Raw genomic sequence first — 21529 nt, forward strand, 5'->3', positions numbered from 1 at the left:
CCTTTCTCTGTAACTCGTTGTGCGAAATATCGCTCGTTAAGGGAGCAACTTTTTCACATTTCGCTCACTCCTTTCAAGAACGTCATAAACCAAAAAACTTGATTTTTCAGGAGAACGTTTTTAAAGTTTAAAAATATAATACAATGTTTTAAAAATAAATATCAAGCCACTTATTGAACTTTTTACTGTGCAACAGATCTTTTTAGGTAAAACCTGACTGTTTATTCTCCATCTGAAAAATATTTAGTATATTTAAAAAAACTATTAAAAAAAAAAGAAAAGGTATTAAACAATACCTTTTCTTCAAAATGTAAGAACAACACTTTCTGCCCTGTAGCGGGTAAATATTAAATTTAAAATATGCGTCTTTTGCTGGGATAAAGTACATTTTCTGGGCATTCCGAAAACATACACAACTGAAAATTGACGATTTTTTATTTATGACGTTCTTGAAAGGAGTGAGCGATTTTTGCTCGTTATGCGAATTACTCGTTATGAGAGGTTCCACTGTACTTGCAAAGGTACCCAATAACTCGATGGTAGTGAGTACCAGTGGTTAGATATCTACTGATTTGCGGAGAAAGGAGAAGGAATTTAGTCGAGAAAATAAGATAATATAATTTGTGTTTAATAAACTGGGGCGCGATTGAGGTGACGCGTCCGCATTGGCTGTCGCGCTTTATCTTTTCTGGGATACGACGTACTAATCGTCATACTATCTTTTTCATTCAAGTACCTGACGTTTGTTTGTCTCTTTTTTCGTACATTTTTGTTGTTGTTAATTAATAACCTTTCGCAGACAAATTAACTGGTTTAAATTATCAATTTATATACTGTGTAACATTCACCATTGAATCCATGAATAATGCATGCCTAATTTTTCAAAGGTCTGTTACAAATATTATAGGAGAAATACAACAATAATAACGTACAACAGGTTGAAATAATATAAATAAATCAAATATCATAATGGAGCTTTAAAGCTGAATATATTTTTACATATGTAATTAGAGTTACTAATCATCGCGCCGCTTCCCAGCAGGGGTAGTCAGAGAGAAAAGAACGCCACACTACTCTATTTTTGCAAAACATTCTTCGCCTCTTCTACATTCATACATCTCCTCATATACATATCCGCCGATTATCCCGGTTTCTTACCTGACTGCTTTCAAGTGCCAAGATGATCATTTTCAAATTTTACCTCGGTCTTCTTCTGCTCCTATTTCCAACTACATTCGCCTCACTCTTCTTTGCCCACTCATTCGTTCCACATGCCCAAACCATCTCAACATGCCTTTCTGAATTTTATCGATAATGCTTATCTCAGCCTTGCATTCTTTCCTTATTTCACCATTCGAATATCTATCATACATGTATGCTGACGATGCTGTGCTTCTTGCCGATATTTAATAAGTATGTACTATAATTTGTAAGGTAGGTTTCAGTAAATACAAAATTCAAAAACGTGTTTATTTATTTCAAATTAAACGTGAATTCAAGACACATTACATAGATAAAATAAATTTTTACATAAATTACAAGTTACGAACACAATAATAAATTAATAATCTTGTCAGTGGAAATATAATATTCATTTTCTTCATACATTAACACCCACAGTGATGTCAGCTCTAAATTTGCATTGAGGGTAACAAACACCCTTTTCCAAAGGAGCAAACGGCTTCAAGTACTGTCTGGGATGTACACCAATAGAAGTGTCGTTCAATAAATCGTATGATGTTTTAATCAACTTTTTAACATTGGTAGAATTTTGAGTGGTATAAAACTCTTCGTATTGCTTAATTTTACAAAATCTTTTCAACGTTTTTCGATGCAGTATTGTGTAGGCGGCTATAGCCATCAAAATGAAAGAGGGTTCATTACTGAGAATGTGATCCCAAAGAACCAACCATTCCGCGGATGAGAGAACTTCGCTGAAGGCGCTGGTCATCAAGGTGAAAGCGTACACTTGGCTGGTTACTCCCACAGTGCAAAAATGATCCAACAAAGAGTCGTCATGTTCCGCTAGAACATTTTCTATCATGGACAGAACGTTTATCGGCGGCAAGGGGCAATACTCGAACCAGAGCTGGCAATAATTCTTCAGAATAGTAGCGACAGCTTCGAAACAATATAAAGGGTCGCGGTGCATCATCTTCACGAAGGGAAACACAAAACTATGCAGGTAATCCAAGTTACTCAGCACAGGACACCAATAGTTCAAGCAAGAAATTACCCTTTTCGTGTGCTTTAAAAATATGCTATCGCATATTGTGATGCATTTATCTAACGATCTACAATTAGGATGCACAGGTCTGCCTATCAAATCGCAATACGCGTCATAATTGTTCGGAGTTTTCAGCAACTTTTTCCAAATTGTCAGTCGATGTTTCTCCGGGTATTCGCAGTACTGTTTTAAAATTTTAGTCAAACGATCTGTACTCAAATAATTGTCTACTTTATCTTCCTCCTCTTCCAAGGACTCGAATACGAATTTTCGTATTTTCTTTTTGATATCGCATTTCACGCTTGGTTTTGGGCAGGTTTTCGAACTCATCTTTTCGAGTAAATGGTCCGACTTGTAAACATTAATTTGTCCAAATTTAAGAATACACGCCAAATATTTTCCACTGGCGCTAGAAAATATCTTATAAACACACGAAGATTCTGTAGGTATGGTGCAAATTTTTGCGAATTTATTTAAATCGATCAAATGGACTATTCCCCAATTAGAGAGGACAACTAATACTTTATTGCATCCTCCGTCTAGTGACTGGGGTAAGACAAGGTGCTTTACTCCGTGGACATTGATTTTCTGTGTTTCTGCACATTGAATCGTTTCCCAACTATCCGCGTCGTGTACACTTATTGTTGTGGATGTCCCGATGACTATGACCCTTCCGTTTGCAGAATGAGCGAAGCTTCGAATTTCCTTGAACCTCGCAGAAAGGTTAATGCTCGCCGGTCTCAAATTTTGCCTGTTCCACATTCGAAAACTATCATTTTTGAAACACGCGACGATATTGTCGGACACTGGTAAAAATGCAATCTGGGTAATTCTTCCAACACATAAGTTGAGTTTGAAATAAAGCGTTTTCCCTGTCAACTCCCATATGATTGCTTCTAGTCCTGTGGATGTTAGCAGAAGGTCTCGTTTGGATGAAAATGTTATCATCTTTATTTCGCTCTTGTGTCCGGAAAGCTTGCTTTTCAGTTTTCCGTCGTCCGCGTCGATGAATAGCATGTTATAAGGACAGTTCATCGTGGCTAACATCAATAGGTTTTTAGCATAAGGTGCAAACGCCATAACTGAAGTTGGCTCGTGTCCCGAGAGTGTCCAATACTCGCAAGCCACCATATCGAACATAAATATATTTCCATGATGATCGGAGCAAGCGAATCTATCGCAGGTATCAAACACGATCGATAAAAAGCGGATGCGTTTAACTTTGTTCAATGATGGACAAATTGTGTGGTGAACTTGAAGAATATTGCCGTCGGAAAGTTTATATTTCAATTTGAAACGATGTTTCTTGACTCCCAAACACTCCGTATCCATTATTTAAAATTTGATCGAAGAATTTATCGTAATTATAGACTTTTTAATTTACAAACACAATTTTATTTCTAAAACTAAAGCATGAAACCTATGAACGCAATTTAACTGCAGCCAAAAAGAATCGCAGGAAGAAAACATATTTCTATCCTCATGCTTTCACATATTTAAGTATAAAGCCGCTGGCATTTTATATCAAAGAAAATTCCTTCTGATGCGTCGTCTACAAATAATATAACTTTTCATTTTAAACAAACCAAAACAACTCAACAATCCGAACTGTCAAAATCAAAATCAAATTTCAAAACAAATGAACTTCACTAGCGCTCTCTAGCGGCAGTAAATTAAATATTTTGGGTACTTACCTGTAGTTGTAAATAAGTACAGTCTGACAAAAAAGAGTGGAAATTGAATAAATTTGAACTACAGCCAATGTTGCACGAACTGTACCAACACCATACATGTATGGAAAATAACGTTTTAATATTTAAAAGTTATTTTAAAACATATCACTGACTTTTAATATTTATGAGTATTATTATGCCGGAGGGTATGTATGACTATATGTATGGATGTGAAGGAGGCGAGGAGTGTATGCCAGGACAGAAGAGTGTGGCATTCGATCCTTTCTGCCTACACCTGCGGGGAAACAGCGTGATGATAGTAGTAGTAGTTATGCCGTATAAGGTGGAGACTGACTGGAGCATTTCGTTGTAACATAACGTCGTAACATCGCTCACGGCGAGCATCACCGAGCATCCGAAACTATGGATGGAGCGCTCGGCTCAGTTACTGACTTCCTGAATGCTCGTATTGTAACGTGTTATGTTACGACGAAATGCTCCGGTCAGTCTCCACCTTAACACTTTTTTGTTTAGATGGGAAGAAAAAATAAGCTAAGTTTATAAAAAAAAACAATTTATTCAAAATCTGGTTACAAACATCAAAAAATATTGTTTAAAAAATATGTTCTTAAAATGCTAATCTATACATAGGAAATATTAATAAATAGTCATTATAAAAGTAAAAAAATAACATATTTATGAATAAGGAATTCGGAATAGAGAAAACCAAATAACTCATTTTCAAACATGCACATAATTCCCATTTTTTATTTTCAGCTAAATTCACATTACGAACATTATATTTTTCAATCGTCATACAATCATAAAATTAACTAAAATCAATAAATGTTTTTATTTTTTAGCAGAAGAGCACCTTGGAATGGTACTCCTAACATGGGCGTATAAACCAGTTTTCTTCTTCTGTTCCCCATCTTTCGGTAAAACTGAAAATTGTAATAAGTTTAATATGAGTTATTATAATAACTATTATATGTATTTCAATCTTGAAATTTTGTTACTTGTACTTAAACCTAAATTAAACATTCATAAAATTTACGATGGACATCCAATTTGTGGGGAGCACCAAGGCAACACATATTAAGAATGTAGTGATAACAAGTATGTATTTAAATTTTTTACTGATATTTTATAAAAAGTTTTGAAAAATATGTTGCACTTATTTTTTTAATGTTTTTAGTAAACGTTTTTGGTAAATTGTTTTTTTTTACGATAGTCCCGTATTAAGGTACATTGAAACAAGTCTAGGGTGAAGTATAAAATTAAGAATTGATATGTTTAAAATATAAAATATAACCGATGAGGATCTATTTATACTTGTTTGTAAATTATTACAAAATATCAATTACAAAATATCCTTTGTAAACAATGCTGCCCTCATCAAAAATAATGTTTTTTTCCACACCGAATGGTGTGGGGAACTGCATATTATCGGCATAGTCATCTAGATGGTTAATTAATTAAAGACAAGGTTAATTCAGATACCAGCCCAGGGTAATAATAAATCAATACTACAGAGGCAGACAATTATATTATTACCTAAATATTTTGCAAAATATATGTATTTATCTCACGGGTGAAGAAATATAAAAAATCAAAGCCATTTTTAAAAGATGAATGTGTGAATCATTCATTAATTTAAATTTAATTTGATATTTGGAACAAAATTTTACATTTTTGAGTAATCCAAGTTACCTGATGATCGCAATGATGCTCTTTCATTTAAGGGTTTGTATGTTCCGACTCCTGGCAACTGATTCTCCAAAACAGAGCCCAATCCAAAGCTTTTTCTACCCCCTAAAGCAGCAAAATTAGGGCTGATACTGGCAATGGACGAGAGTCGCTTCGGTACACTTCTTTTCAAGCTGCTAGCCTTGACAAGCTCATTTTTGGTAATTTTGCTAGAACCATATAATTTGTTTGTGGACACACTAACCCTCTTGGAGTTCATATTGGGAATTCGAGATTCTTTGACTCTACTCAAATTTGGGCTTGACGCATAGGGTAAACCAGATATCCCAGATAATGTTGATGTAGATTGTCCGATACTTCCTCGCCTGTATTCTGTACCCTTCAAAATAATACCAATATCATTAGATTTTTAGTAAAAAAATATGCAGTAAGTCCTCTACATTTAGTCAGTCTAGTATTTCTTTTGAATATTAGTATGTTTTTCTTTAAATTTAAAAAATAATTACAATGTTCTGGAATTCGCAATCCTTTCATAGAATTTCAAAATGATAGATGTCTGCAAGAGATTTTTAATAAAATCAATCCGCCTCTTTTCTCACAAAAGTTGGTGACTTCTGCATTATAGAGATGTCTTCTGACAATCAGAAACTAACTAGTAGGCTTTTGATTGTTTTTTTGTACGGCGCTGCCAACCATAAAAGACCAAACACTGATTAGTCGGTTTTTCTACTCTACACACTGGAAATAACTCGCAATTATGTAGGGTAATACGTAATACGTAATTCCAGTACGCAGGGTAGAAACTAATTGATGTTTGGTCATTTACAGCGTTTGGTCGTTGGCAGCAAAAAGCCAACTAACGATTGGATAGAAATTATGAAATTTTTGTTAAAATGTGTATTATTTTGCTATTTACACAAATTTGCTTGGTTTTTAAGGTAAGTCTTAAAAAAATAATGGTAAATAAAGCGTTAAAAAGTGATTATATAAAATGAAAATGTTTGCATTGAAAAACCTTGGGTTGAGATATTTTAGAAACGTCTATTAGTGAGCCTGCTGGAGACATAGTAGATTGCATGTTATCGTTATCCAAAACTTTTTTAGCTTCCTTTATAATGATGATCAATTCTTCAGATAATTTCTGGGCATCATTCAGTTTATTGAGTGCAATTTGCTCCACGGACTGAACAGGGCTAAAAATATTACCAAATATTTGTATCTTAAAATATTATTTATGAGATTTATAAATTTAAATTAAAGTAGTGATTAAACTTTTATCATATCTTGCAAAATTGTACTATAACATAAGAATATTAAATTATGGACCTAGAGGTTCGAGCTTTGATAATATCATGAGTAGCACTCATGTCTATAGTAGGACTAGTAGTGTATGTATTCTGTCTAGTGACTGCACCTGTTATCTAAAACAAAACATATTTTCTAATTAGATATATCAATTGATTTAATGACTTTTTTGGTGATATATAAATATACTTTTTTCTTTGCATTGAGCACTCCTGGCTCTGGAAGTATTGGGTCACATTTCACGTTGATCAGTGCATCCAATGAACGATATCTACTTGGAGTCTCTGCTTTGATTACTTGTAACCTGAAGGAAAAATAAATGCTTGAACATTAAACTATAGTGTACTATCTATGTTTTGAAATAATTTGATTTGATTTGTTCAACACATGCTTATATAGAAAAAATAAATGAGTTATAACTAGAAATGTGACTAATGGGTAACTGCTACTTTTTCAGTTACCCAATTAAGATGGTATTCATTACATTTTCTCGGTTTATATTTCTTTCCAGCTTAAGTTCAAGTCAAATTGTCAAATGTTATGAGCTAGAATATGCAATATGCAACCAAATGCGTGCTCTGATTGGCATGATCAGCTAATAACATATTTAAAAAAATTATAAACATATTTTTAATTCATTCTCCATGTATAGATATAACACTATAATATTAATCCGATATTTCAACAAGTAGATAATTTTTAAACTCCCAAGGGGACTTCTAGCAAACAGCCGTTTTTTCTGTAAGTCCGATCAGGAAATTGTACGGGTACATAATTCTAATAAATCGGCATATATTATTTGTCCCTACTCCAGCATAAAAAATAAGCAAAATTATATTCTTAGTAAACAATGAAGAGTTCATTTATTAGTAATTTATTTATCTTAATAACAATGTATGCTTTATAACATATACCTACATTTGTGGAGGTGTAGTATTGATATTTGTAGAACTGTGTGACATGTGACATTGCGGGTTATCTTGGTTCAAATTGCACTCATCCCTAATTTTGTTCAACTTTGCATCAATGTCATCAAATGGTTCAGAATTCCTTCTTTCTCTGGGTGGAGTCATTAGCACAGATGAAGTACCCCGCACTATATTTATAAGAGATTCCACTGTTTTCTCAATATCATACATTACATTCTTTGGCAACTTCCTGTTGTGTGCTACACCACTTTCCTGTATGAAGCATTACATTTTATGTAATATGCTTACAGTAAAATGACATAAAAAGTTACAATATATCAACACTTTACCAACTGCATGATTTTGCCTGAAACTGAATATTTTTTTTTGCAAAATTTAACGCTCTTACCACCGCATACACTATGTTGGTGTCCTATTTTAGCCATGTGTTATCAAGCGCATATGTCGCATTGGAATCCTTGGCTATGCGCAACTGTTTAGAAAAAATATATATATTTACGCTTTAAAATTTCAGTAACCGGTCGCAGAATCGATAGATTATTCAAAAGTCCATGATATCGACAAATGTTATCCATTTTTAATTAATGTTTTACTTAGTAAATACCACTATTTCTTAAAATCTACTGTGATACGTGTTTCAATGCATTCCGCATCATTTTCAAACACCGTATATACGGTGTTTGAAAATGAAGTGGAATGAAGTGTCACAATAGATTTTAAGAAATAGTGGTATTTACTAAGTAAAACATTAATTTAAAATGTATACATTTTACCACAAAGTGACTGCCGAATCAATTAATGAAAATGTTATTCATTTTAAACAATATTTCGTAAGTAAATCCTATTAAATAATGAAATTTTGAAGTGTAAATTTCAGATAATGTATAGCCGAGGACATTATTTGCAGCGTATGTGAGAAATAAAGCAATAAGACGCAAATGTGGCGTATGTGTTAAAGTGTTATTATATAAGGTGATGGTTTAATGCAGTAGTTTACAAGCTGTGTTTCTCAGAGCCCTTACGACACTTGTTCAGGAAATACAATAAAATATGTAGGTATTTAATGAAATTAAAATGATTTATCAGCTTAAATGAAGACAAAAACATTCGCCTGCAATTATAATCAATTGAATCTATAATTATTGTATTTTGTTTTGGGTTGTTAGATAAAATATAAATGCAGTACTTGTTTACCATTTTTGTGGTTTCTATTCCTCCACTAGTTCCAGACATTTCCCATTTTTCAACGTCTTCTTTTCCTCCATCACGCCAACAATAACATTCGATACTGCTCGATTCTAAGTATACTTTCTTCCCAGAAACCTTGGTAAAAATATCCATTAAAAAAATGTACTAATTGTGTTAAAATAATTGAAAATGCTAAATATGACTACAAAAATACAAAGGACACTTAAACACACTAAGGACGGGAAAGGTATTTCTACCCGTTCGGTGCTGGTTTCATTTCAAAAGAAAATAAGGAATTATTTATTGTTTTTATATGAATATTAGGTACCAATCTCTGTGTTAAGATCTCAACTATATGTACACAATTATTAAATCCAACCGCCAGCGGCCAGCAGGTGTAAAAAACACACATCCGAAATATGTTAATATTGAGATGACTTATTTTCAGTTTTAGAAATTTCAAAAATCCCATTATAGTCTTTGCCATTTAGCTAAAATATTCAACTCAAATTGGTGGTATATGATTAGGATATTTTTTTATGTTAATAAACATGAAAATAAACGAATTTTATAAACTTATCTAAAAAAAGGATACTGCAAATCATCTAAAAGAGAACATATCGTAGTCGTACAGGAGAAAGTGACCAACTACCAAAACGTAAAATGTTCAGGAGGGCCATTAAAGTCTCTTTTGCTTGGCAAGAAAATAAACATCAATGCAGTTAGTCATTTTTAACACGTCAATATATTATACTTCCAAGTTTAAAATCCTTTGGGATTTTTTCAAGGCAATATTAAGCTAATAAGATATAAAATAGTCAATGATCACGTTTTTGTAAAACAATGCACTTAGTCATTTTCTCCTGTATGACTACGATATTTGCGCACTACGAAATCCGTGACTAAACCGTTGTGTATTATTCACAATTTTCCATAAATGCACAAGCTGATGCCAAATGTGAGAGAAGTTAATCATTTAAAGTCTCAACATAAGATGAGGATCTCGTAGTTCTTTGTACTTTTCCATGAAGTGTATTAATTGTGATGTGTATGCTATCCTGGGAGGTGCTTTCTTGTGTTATGTGAGAGTAATACTTAAATGCATATCTAAGGATTGCTTAAGCATATAGGACAAGTGGCAATGATTGTGTCCTGATATTTCAACTTATCCGATGAGCTGTATTATATTTCCTTGTATAAAAGATAAAATTTTAGCTGAAATCTTGATTATTTATACATTTATAGTAATATCATTAGAACACATATTTTTTTTTTCATTGAATCTATATTTAATTGTTCCTGATGAGACACAAGTTTACACTTAGGAGTAACTGCGCTATATGCATCGACTCCATTTAGAAAATTGAAGTCAATCACTGTCACTGTATTAAAGAAAAATCAAAGCAAATACTTTTGTAGGGAAAGTGGCAAATTAAAAACCCTACGCGAAATAAATATTTTATACATTCAAAATGGTATATGAATGGACCACATTATGTAAATTTCTAGTTTACAAATACAATAAAAAATGTTTTGATTGTCAAATGTAAAAATAAGTTTTACTTACATTACATGTAATATCGATGGATCTCCCGGCAACTTTACATTTTTCAAGATCGTCTTCATCTTTTATTTTAAAACCTACAGTTTGTAATATACTACACAGGTCATATATATCCAGGGCCAATTTCTAAAATAATATTATCATATTTTAATGGATACAGAGTTATCATTCTCACGTGTATAGCTAAAGTTCTATTACTTACTGATTTATTTGTATCCATCACAAAATTCCACTATTTTAATCTCTTAAATATCTGATAAATAGAATTATTTGAATAACCATTTGTGTTTTGAAACACTATGTTACCATTTTTGATCTACCTACTTCTGATGTCAATAAAATTTATAATGATTTAAATCATCAATGATTATAGAAAATGTATTGATGAGCCACAATAGCTTCGAATTATCACAATGCCATATTTATCCAAGTTTTCAAAAAATCCATAGATAAGTAGGAACTTTAATGTATGAATTTGTTTTGATATTTTATTTTACACCACCCGTTTTACAAAATAATGAAATAAATTAATCACAATTTACTAGTCCTTTTTGAAAAATAAGTTTGAGATTTTATAAAAAAAACTGACTAGCTAACTAACCATCATGCTGCATCATCCGCAGGGGGAGGCAGAGAGAATAGAACGCCACACGTGTGGTCAGGGGCGTGCATTCCATATAGGCAGAAAAGCAGTGCCTATCCTAACTTACCCGCAAGACATATAAAAATGCAACCAGTACCTACCGTACCTTACTAAGTAGTACCTAGCTTACCTTAAGGTAAGATAGGTACCTACCTCTACTCCATACCCTAGTCAGTAGTACCAGCTTACCTTACTACCTACCTCTACTGTCTACCCTAATCAATTCTCTGTGCAGGCCACTGCGTGTGGCATACTATTCTCTATTTCTACCCCTACGGAAAGCGGCATGATGGTTGGTTAGTTTTACTTTTTTTTTAAAATTAATTTCTGTTTATTGCCTACATATTTAAATTATGTGAGCTAAAAAAACAGCAAATGTTTCCATAATATTTTTTTTATTTTATTCTTTATTTCTTAAGTTAGCTTATATTACCAACTACATATTTTATTTATTGTTTCGGCATTAACTTTGTGGTAAGACATGTTACAATGATTAAGGAAACACTTGTTTTTATACCACTTGAGTTTTATTAAAGACTACTAGTCTCGAAAGCTAAACTTCCAACGTAAGGTCTGAATAATATTTAGCTTCCGAAACTAGTAGTCTTTAATAAAACTCAAGTGGTATAAAACAAATGTTTCCTCAATCAATTTAAACTATTATTTACACTTAATTTACATCATCTATCTATATATTTACATCTCCTTACAGTAAACATAACATTTCTTTTTAAATTCTAATAAATTCTTAAATAAATGAATCATGATTAAAGAAAACACTTCGTTTTTTACCACTTGAGTTTTATTATAGACTACATGTTTCAGAAGTTAAACTTCCATCATTCAGGTCTGTATAATAACATAAATAATATATAGTTATTATACAGACCTGAATGATGGAAGTTTAACTTCTGAAACATGTAGTCTATAATAAAACTCAAGTGGTAAAAAACGAAGTGTTTTCTTTAATCATTGTAACATGTCTTACCACAAAGTTAATGCCGAAACAATAAATAAAATAAATGAATCATTATTACACATAAAAATATTTTTTATGTGTAATAAATGATATTGCGCACAGAAATCACATAATTGCACTCTCTTCTTGCCAAATTTGTCTGGAAAATACCCAGATAGAGATGTGTTAAGTGAGCATGTTGATAATGAAAGATGTTGACAATGTGCTTGGGCATATCGCTCACTCCTTTCAAGAACGTCATAAATCAAAAATCATCAATTTTCAGTTGTGCATGTTTTCGGAATGCCCAGAAAATGTACTATATCCCAGTAAAAGCGGCATATTTTTAACATAATATTTACCCGCTACAGGGCAGAAAGTGTTGTTTTTGCATTTTGAAGAAAAGGTATTGTTTAATCATTTTTTTAAATATATTAAATGTTTTTCAAATTGTGAAATAACCTTCAGGTTTTACCTAAAAAGATGTGTTGCATAGTAAAAAGTTCAATATGTGGCTTGATAGTTATTTTTAATAAAATGTGTTATATTTTTAAACTTAAAAACGTTCTCCTGAAATATTAAGTTTTTTGATTTATGACGTTCTTGAAAGGAGTGAGCAATATTTGCATACAACATAGTTGGTGGATGAAGTTGTCGGTTTGGACGATACCGTCAACACTTAACACACAGGTTTTTCATGTAAGGAATAGTAAATAATACACTCATAAGTATGTAAAACGTTTAATGCATGTGATTACACAACATATACTTAATTATTATATAAAAAGCATGACATGTTATAAATTTAATTGTATGTCATATATCTAGGAGTTGCTGAGAATTTAGCGTACGATTTGATGACTTTGTTGACTGCCTCCAAGAAGTCCTTCTCCGTAGCCACCTTCCTTCTTGCTCTGATCGCAAACATACCGGCTTCAGTGCATACAGACCTACAAGAAAAAAAAACAGGGGTGAAAAAATCAATATTTGAACCCTATGAAATATTGTTTTATTTTTATTTTATTTTTATTTGGGAAACCAACAGAGAACAATAACATATAAGTTTATATCTTAATTGTTGAAAAAAGCTCCAATTACAGGTTTTCACAGAATGAGCGTTAACAGAAAATTAAATATATAATATATTACATACAATTGTTTTTTTTAATTAAATTATTATTTTTTTATAAAGGAGAGGGAAAGGAATTGAAATAGGGAGTGGAAGTTATTATATAAGAGAGAAGTTAAGTCGATGGATGTGTCTTTACCATATTTTTTAGAGTAGATAGTTTAGTGTTTGTGAAATCAATATAGATACTAAATTCATTGTTGTGTGCCAAACAAGAACGTTGAATATAAGAATATTTATCGTAGGCTTTTTTGTTTTTTGTTGCTGATGAAAAGCTTTAAAATATTAATATAAGTGTATAAGAAAAAATAATAATAGGTAATTGTTTGTAGTAAATTGTCCGCCTCAGTGGTGTAATGGTCAGTGTGTTTAGCTACCGTGCTAGAGGTCCCGGGTTCGATTCCCAGAGGGGGGGGGTGAAAATAAATATGTGTGATTTTACACTGTAATATTTATTTAATATTACCCTGGACTGGTTCTTGAAGCGCAAAAGTGATCACCTTGCCTTCATGTAAGTACTGATTCAAACTGACCAAAATTCGATACCTATTTCTAATAATGAGCCGCTTAGGCTCACAGAAATTTTATGAAATTGAAGTATTTTTGTAAATGATAAAAACACAAATATATCTTATAGTTAAAATGTAACTTTGATTTAATTTTAAAACAAAGTTACATTTTAATTATAAAATGGAAAATCACTAAGTTAGTGCTTCAAATATAAGTTATACAAATATATCTCTTTATATAAATTTAAAAAAAAAATAATAATAATAAATTTAAAATTAAAATTAAGTTAAGATTGAAATTTAGTTAAATTAATAAAAGTTAAGATCAAAATTTTAAAGTTACCTGATCTCAGCTCCGGTAGAGTTGGGACAGAGTCGGGCGAGCAGGTCAAAGCGGATGTCGCGCTCCACACTCATGGACCTGGCGTGGATGCGGAATATGTGCGTGCGTCCTTCCAAGTCAGGCAGACCGAACTCCACCTTGCGGTCCAGACGACCCGGCCGCATCAACGCAGGGTCGAGGGTGTCGGGACGATTGGTCGCCATTAGGACCTAAAGAAAATGAGATTATATTATTACATGCATTGATAAAATACACAACTAGTATTTGCATTAACCCTTTGGACGCGTAAATTGACTAAAGTCGCCCAAATTTTTTTCTCCTTAGGATGCGTAAATTGACTATAGTCTATGGCTTTTACATGCCATGGATATGGCTTAAACAAATAAAAGGAATTTTATAGAATACTTTATTTTTTATGGAAAATTTGCATTTTTTAAATCAACTTTTTTTGTTGCTTAACGCGTTCAAAGGGTTAAAAAATCCTGATATATTGCTCAATCCTTTCAAGAACGTCATAAATAAAAAAATCGTGAATTTTAAGTTGTTCATGTTTTCAGAATTCCTAGAAAATGTACTATATCCCAGCAAAAGCGGCATATTTTTAACTTAATATTTACCCGCTACAGGGCAGAAAGAGTTGTTTTTGCCATTCGAAGAAAAGGTATTGTTTAATTATTTTTTTAAATAAACTAAATATTTTTCAAATACAGAAAAAACCTTCAGGTTTTACTTAAAAAGATCTGTTGCACAGATCTGTTGTAATTACAGGGTATGCAACTTGTCATAGGCTTGTTTCAGCGATCACTTCAACCAGCCTATGATTGTATAAATTGGCTCACCTTAATGTTTCCACGTGGATCGAATCCGTCCAATTGGTTAATAAGCTCCAACATTGTGCGCTGTACTTCATTATCACCCCCGGCTCCATCATCAAACCTTTAACAAAAACACAATTATTACGATAGATTATCAACAAAATAATGAAAAACACGTTTATCAATTTTTTTATCTTTTTCCATGTTTGCTCCGGCAAACACAAGTCGTCTCCAAGTCACTCGCCATCTCCTTGGCTTCCTCCCAGGTCAGTCCGGCATTTCGAAGTTCCACTGAGTAAAGTCGGTGAATGGTCGTCAGCGGCCTACCGGGATGCCGGAATCCTCGGGGTTGGAAGAAGAGACATAAAGGGTTAATGCTCTCAGGTGGCATTCTAAGGACATTTCCCAACCATGTGCACCTTCTCCTCTTCAGGACTTCCAGTATGAGGGGCTGTTGGGTTCTTCTCCTCACATCCTCATTCCTGATCAAGTCATACCACTTTACGCCCAGTATTCACCTCAGGCACCTACCTGCCTGTTTATCTAAGGTTATATAAAATAATCAAAATGGTAAAAAAAAGTTTACCTAGCTCCTCCAATGGCGTCAATTTCGTCAAAGAAAATGAGGCATGCCTTTTTGCTACGAGCCATCTCGAAGAGTTCTCTCACCATCCTCGCCCCCTCTCCGACGTACTTCTGGACCAATTCGGATCCTGACAAAAAAAGAGACAAATTAATATTACCTAAACTATTGAAAATTAAAGTTACCAACATCAGAAATAAAAAAAATATCTGATCTTCTTGAGTCACTGCTTTCTACATCTTTTCATAAAATATCATCTTCTGCATAACATAAAATCTATTGTATTTAAAAAATATAAACAGCAGGACCTCTATAGTCCAAACCCCCTCTAATCCGAACACCTCTGTAATCCGAACACCCACTTTTTTAAAAACGGAAATCCATGCTACCGCCAACATTGCACTAGTTGCCAGCTTTTTACTTGTCATTCAATAAATATTGACCAACTAAGGCAATTGGTTTCTTTAAAAGGTTGAATAAATACACTAAAAATTTCACAATACATATTTGTTTTATTTGATAAAAATACCCTACAGATTCTCTGAACTGTAATCCAAATGCTCCACTTGTCCGAACAGAGGGTAAATTCGGATTATAGAGGTTCTGCTGTACTTGACCTGTTCAATTACATAATATGTAGACAGACCGCATAAAACGATATGTATTTTATTAAGAAGTTAAATTTCAACACCAGACAGTCTGATGATGCCAGTAACGATGAAACCCGGTCGCTGGTAAAATAAATGTGAAATGTTGAATCCAGGGTAGCAGCAAATCACACCCTCATCTCCAATAGTCCTAATAATCAGCAGATACTGTTGTAATGACACAGATGTAAGTGATAGATGCAGTTCACGGGTAAATGTATATTTTATATCATCAAAGAAGCGCTTACCGATAACCCTGATGAAGCAGGCGTCCGTTCTATTAGCTACAGCACGAGCACAAAGCGTTTTGCCAGTTCCGGGAGGTCCAAACAGCAAAACTCCCTTAGGGGGCTCAATACCCAAGTTAACGAATTTTTCGGGCTAGAAAAATTAAATTATTACATTAGAATCTTTGTCTGTAACTCCACTAATAGTGTATCATAATTTTTCAATGTGAATTGGATACATTCCTTTATATTTCATTGATCTTATTTTAATATATGAATAGTAAGAAGTATTTAAGCTGTTTCTATAAATAATAAACCTAAAGCGCTGCTTGTAAAAAAAAATCATTTATTGATCCGGCAATCACTTTGTTATAATATCTATCCATTTTTTTTTTATTTAAATTTCACTTGGTAAATAATTATTTATTTTATAAAATCAATATTTTTTAAACTATTTTTAAAATCATTTTCAAATACCGTTTGTGAAGCTTAGTGCAAATTTTAGAATATAAATAATAGTAAACCCATAATTAACGATATGACAATGACTAAAGCCTCCCCCCCCCCTATTGTACATAAAAAATAATAATAATAAGAAACAGCTCTCACTCCCCCCTCCCTCATCCTTCAAAGTCCCAAGGACACAACTCTAAATAATATGAATAGTAATTTGATTTAAATATGAAAGAAGATTTTTACGGCCACAGTCAATTATAGAACAAATATTTCTTGTGTTAATGGCAGCCAAAAAGACAAAAAAAAATGTTGAAATTACTAACATGGAGCAATGGAGTTTCTACGACTTCTCTCAACTTCTCTATTTGCTCTTTGCACCCTCCTACATCGCTGTAAGTCACGTCGGGCTTGTCTTCCACCTGCATCATGGTCACCGTAGGGTCTATCTTCGGTGGAAGAGGAATATGGATCTGGTACTTATTGCGGTCCACCCTGAAATGGTAACAAAATAACTAACTAAATATCCATCAGAGAAATGGAAGTAAAAAAATTATCTATGAAATTCATACAAAGTGAAAAAGAAGACTATTCGGAATAAACAGTTATTTTTCATCCAGCCCCCCCAAAATGAATTTAAAAAATCTGGTACTTTTTTTCAAAAAAGATGGTAGCCATTGGCTTAAACCATGTATTAATTGAACAGCGATGAGCGATTGAATCCTGAAACTCAATTACAGAAATACTTATTATGAAGAAGTTTTTGAATTTAATAACTCAACGCAACCAGTGCACGAATTTGGTTGCGTGCTGCGTATTTTTTGCTCCATATATATTTCAAAATATGACATAAAGAATTAAACCAGGAAAAATATGAACCTAGAAAAAGTCTAGATGAAAATTATTCCAACCCTGTAACCGAAAAAGCAATGCTTACCCTTACCCATTAGGCACATCTATAGTGTTAATACAACTCCTACTAACCTTCCGGCTACCCTCGTGAGTTAATACATAAAACTTTTCTTAGAATAATATCAAATAAAAAGGACTCACCCGACCCTCATGCCTTCCTCAATATCAGTTGGAGCCACAGAGTCTGCCAGATCGACAACAAACTTGGCAAATTGCTTGACATTGATAATATACTTAGGATTATCAGAATCTGCATTGATTATCTTAGTGCATCTAGCCACCTACAACAATAAAAAAATTATTACGTTAACTGTTAACTACTTAACAGTCGAATTTTGGCGAGAAAATTAGTCGGTGCAGGAAATCATCAACAACCATTTAAAACAGGACTACCCGAACACTGCTCAGGTTAGTCAATAAAAACAAATACATATATCGCTCACTCCTTTCAAGAATGTCATAAATGAAAAATCATAAATTTTCAGTTGTACATGTTTTCGGAATGCCCAGAAAATGTACTATATCCCAGCAAAAGAGTTATATTTTAACTAAGTATTTACCCGCTACAGGGCAGAAAGTGTCGTTTTTGAATTTTGAAGAAAAGGTATTGTTTTTTTTTAATTTTTAAATATACTAAATATTTTTCAAATGGAGAAAAAACCTTCAGGTTTTACCTAAAAAGGTCTGTTGCTCAGTAAAAAGTTCAATAAGTGGCTTGATATTTATTTTTAGTACATTGTATTATATTTTTAAACTTTAAAAACGTTCTCGTGAAAAATCAAGTTTTTTGATTTATGACGTTTTTCAAAGGAGTGAGCGATATCTACACTGTCACTATCCACTGCTCGGGCAAATCAATACCACCAAGTTAAAATATGATTAGCCCGAGCAGCACCCGCACTCATCAATGCAACACAAACTCCTTGCCCGTGTCATGTGAGGGATGAACTGGCAACTGATTAACCAATTTACAGGGAGAAATTATTTCTATAGGATGACGGGTTTTTTTGTTAAGTCCGTAGTAATAATCGCAACGATGGAATATGTCACCATAGTAAAAATACCAGTGTGAGGTCAGTCAACTCGAAGATCGAATAATCTATCTATGTGTTTCTTCCAAATCTGTGTATTTTTCAGAATAATTTATGTATTAAAATAGTATTCATAAATGTACGCGAGAAGAACAAAGAGACGCAGTTCATTGACTTTTATTTTGTTTATAATATTGTCCCCACCACATGTAGCTTCTTTAAAATCGTATATAAGGAATGGCAGACAAAGTTTTGTGTGCTCAGATTAAATAATATTCAAACGTGTATACGTCGCGCTCGCTCTGTTTCTGTTGACGTCGCTTTGCCCTTGTGTTTTGTAATTTTTTATATTCGTGTTGCTTTGTTTTTCTCGACCTAAGTGTTATAATTTTCTATTGGTGTCGCTTTGTTCTTCTTGACCTAACAAGTGTTATAATTTTCTATTGGTGTCGCTTTGTTCTTCTCGACCTAACAAGTGTTATAATTTTCTATTGGTGTCGCTTTGTTGTTCTCGACCTAACAAGTGTTATAATTTTCTATTGGTGTCGCTTTGTTCTTCTCGACCTAACAAGTGTTATAATTTTCTATTGGTGTCGCTTTGTTGTTCTCGACCTAACAAGTGTTATAATTTTCTATTGGTGTCGCTTTGTTGTTCTCGACCTAACAAGTGTTATAATTTTCTATTGGTGTCGCTTTGTTCTTCTCGACCTAACAAGTGTTATAATTTTCTATTGGTGTCGCTTTGTTGTTCTCGACCTAACAAGTGTTATAATTTTCTATTGGTGTCGCTTTGTTCTTCTCGACCTAACAAGTGCTATAATGTTCTATTGGTGTCGCTTTGTTCTTCTCGCCTTAATAAGTTTTGTAATTTTCGATATATTTGTGTCCCATTGTTCATATAACATGTGATTTTTTTATAAATAAACAATTGTCTTCATTTGCGCGTTTCCGTCTTCCTCATCACAAGTGTTCCAGTACCTTTAGCAGTAACACTATCGATAACACACACCAGATAGCAGTTACCAATTCCAAGAAAACATTCCTCAGAACACGTAAAAAGCAACTAAGCAAAATGCTTTATTCACATGAAACAATGACCGGGAATAAAAGGATTACATTCGTTCCAAGAGCGGTGACCTGAGGAAATTTGAACCTTGTTCCGCAGGTCACCAAGACAATCGAACAATGCCTGCCTGACCATATAAAAGGGGTATCCCCCATGCTTCGATATCTGAGCGAGTGTTTTGGCCTAGAATTTTCACTCATGAATTACATGAAATTATAGTAACTTTAAACATAAAGAGTAAATCCCCTCAGGAGTAGGCATAGGCTTTGAAACTTAAAAAGTTGAAGCCTGAGTAGGGTCATGATAAGCAGTGTTGCATAAGCCGTAGCTAGATTTCAGAGTCACTTGGACGTTAGGTAATTTAAAAAAAAGCCTCGATATCTCATTCTTCTACTGGGAGCGCAACTAGTACCATCTTTTTTTTTACCGGGCGAAACCAGTACAAAAAAAAGAGTTATAAATTAAAATTGATGTCTAATTGATGATTAACTTACTAACCATCACGCCGCAGGGGTAAGCAGAGAGAATAGAATGCCACACCGATCTGTCTTTGCAAACAATCTTCAAATAAAATTAACTTAAAGTAGATCGTCATGCCCACAAGAGGGTATTTTTTTGGAAGGTAATGACGGAATATTTCGTCATAACCACTACACTGCTTTTTTGGAATGACCAAATATTTCATTATACTCAGTGAATGGGTAAAGGTAAGAAGTAAATTTAAAAAACTCTATAAAGATAAAAAAAAAATTAAAAAATATTCCACGTAAGTAGGTACCTGTAAAGGTTGTTTACCTACAGTTGCTTTTTTGGAATGACCTAATATTTTTTCAAACTCGGTAAAAGGGTTGAGATAAGAAGTAAATGCTTAAACTCTATAAAGAAAATAAAAAGTTAAAACAGGTGTTCCGCAAAGTAGGTACCTGTAAAGGTTGTTCATTTTGCAAGGTCTGCTTATCGGCTGCCAAGTCCCATAAAGCCGGAGGAGCCAGTCCAGTATCTGATTCCTTAATTCCAGTCAGTTCATTAACAAGCTTAATTACGGTTTGGATGTCATCTTCAATCGCTTTAATGCTCTTAGTATATTGGCCTTGTCCCTGTGAACCGTGAAATTAAGAATTTTAGGATATTTAAACAAACAAAAAATAATAATTGTGCTACATGTGAACCTATATTTTTTGAAGTCAAAGACTTACATAGGATTTAAGGAGTGCAATATCGCCTTCATCGAGAGCTAAAACAAATAAATGTGTTTTTGATAAAGAAATAATACAATATAACAAAAAAAATCTTGAAAAAGGAAATACATCAGAATTACAATGCACAAATTTTGCACTTACATTTTATTTCTTTTTCTGGCTCTTCCTTATCGTCGCTCTTAATTTTCCTCATATCATCTCCTAAATGATCAGGCATCTTGATAAATGTGATATTAACAATGGAACACGAAATAAAGGCCTAATTTCACAAAACAAAAACTAAAAATTAAGGCAAAGTGACAAGTAAGATTACAGGCAAGTTTTGAGTTTGCCATGAAGTTTTCGCAAAAGACCATAAGTTTTACTAGTATTAAAAACGGGGTAAATAGTAAAAATAATTCAAATGTCACACTTTTGG

General features: G+C 33.1%; 3 protein-coding genes across 3 annotated transcripts; all 3 read right to left on the bottom strand.

Moving 5' to 3' along the window:
• Positions 1-1568: 1568 nt before the first annotated feature.
• LOC148300293 (TBC1 domain family member 31-like) lies at positions 1569-3842 on the bottom strand. The gene has a single exon (XM_088274998.1). It carries the CDS (start codon positions 3557-3559, stop codon positions 1601-1603), a length of 1959 nt encoding a protein of 652 aa, XP_088131124.1. The 5' UTR covers positions 3560-3842; the 3' UTR covers positions 1569-1600.
• A 650-nt stretch (positions 3843-4492) lies between these two features.
• On the bottom strand, positions 4493-10909 carry LOC148300294 (uncharacterized). Its single transcript, XM_088274996.1, has 9 exons — positions 10799-10909; positions 10600-10722; positions 9039-9167; positions 7834-8096; positions 7105-7219; positions 6937-7031; positions 6626-6803; positions 5614-5989; positions 4493-4844 (listed from the first exon to the last, which is right to left on the bottom strand). Exons 1-9 carry the CDS (start codon positions 10814-10816, stop codon positions 4753-4755), a joined length of 1389 nt encoding a protein of 462 aa, XP_088131122.1. The 5' UTR covers positions 10817-10909; the 3' UTR covers positions 4493-4752.
• A 2015-nt stretch (positions 10910-12924) lies between these two features.
• On the bottom strand, positions 12925-21441 carry LOC148300295 (26S proteasome regulatory subunit 7). The gene is made up of 10 exons (XM_088274997.1): positions 21253-21441; positions 21109-21146; positions 20836-21009; positions 17957-18096; positions 17230-17398; positions 16472-16604; positions 15580-15706; positions 15018-15114; positions 14179-14387; positions 12925-13147 (listed from the first exon to the last, which is right to left on the bottom strand). The coding sequence occupies exons 1-10, from the start codon at positions 21326-21328 to the stop codon at positions 13003-13005; spliced, it is 1308 nt and encodes a 435-aa protein (XP_088131123.1). The 5' UTR covers positions 21329-21441; the 3' UTR covers positions 12925-13002.
• Positions 21442-21529: the final 88 nt, after the last annotated feature.

Source organism: Brachycentrus maculatus, unplaced genomic scaffold (genome assembly GCF_059751285.1).
Source record: "Brachycentrus maculatus isolate JH-2025_06_01 unplaced genomic scaffold, ASM5975128v1 h1tg000755l, whole genome shotgun sequence".
Taxonomy (NCBI): Eukaryota; Metazoa; Arthropoda; class Insecta; order Trichoptera; family Brachycentridae; genus Brachycentrus; species Brachycentrus maculatus.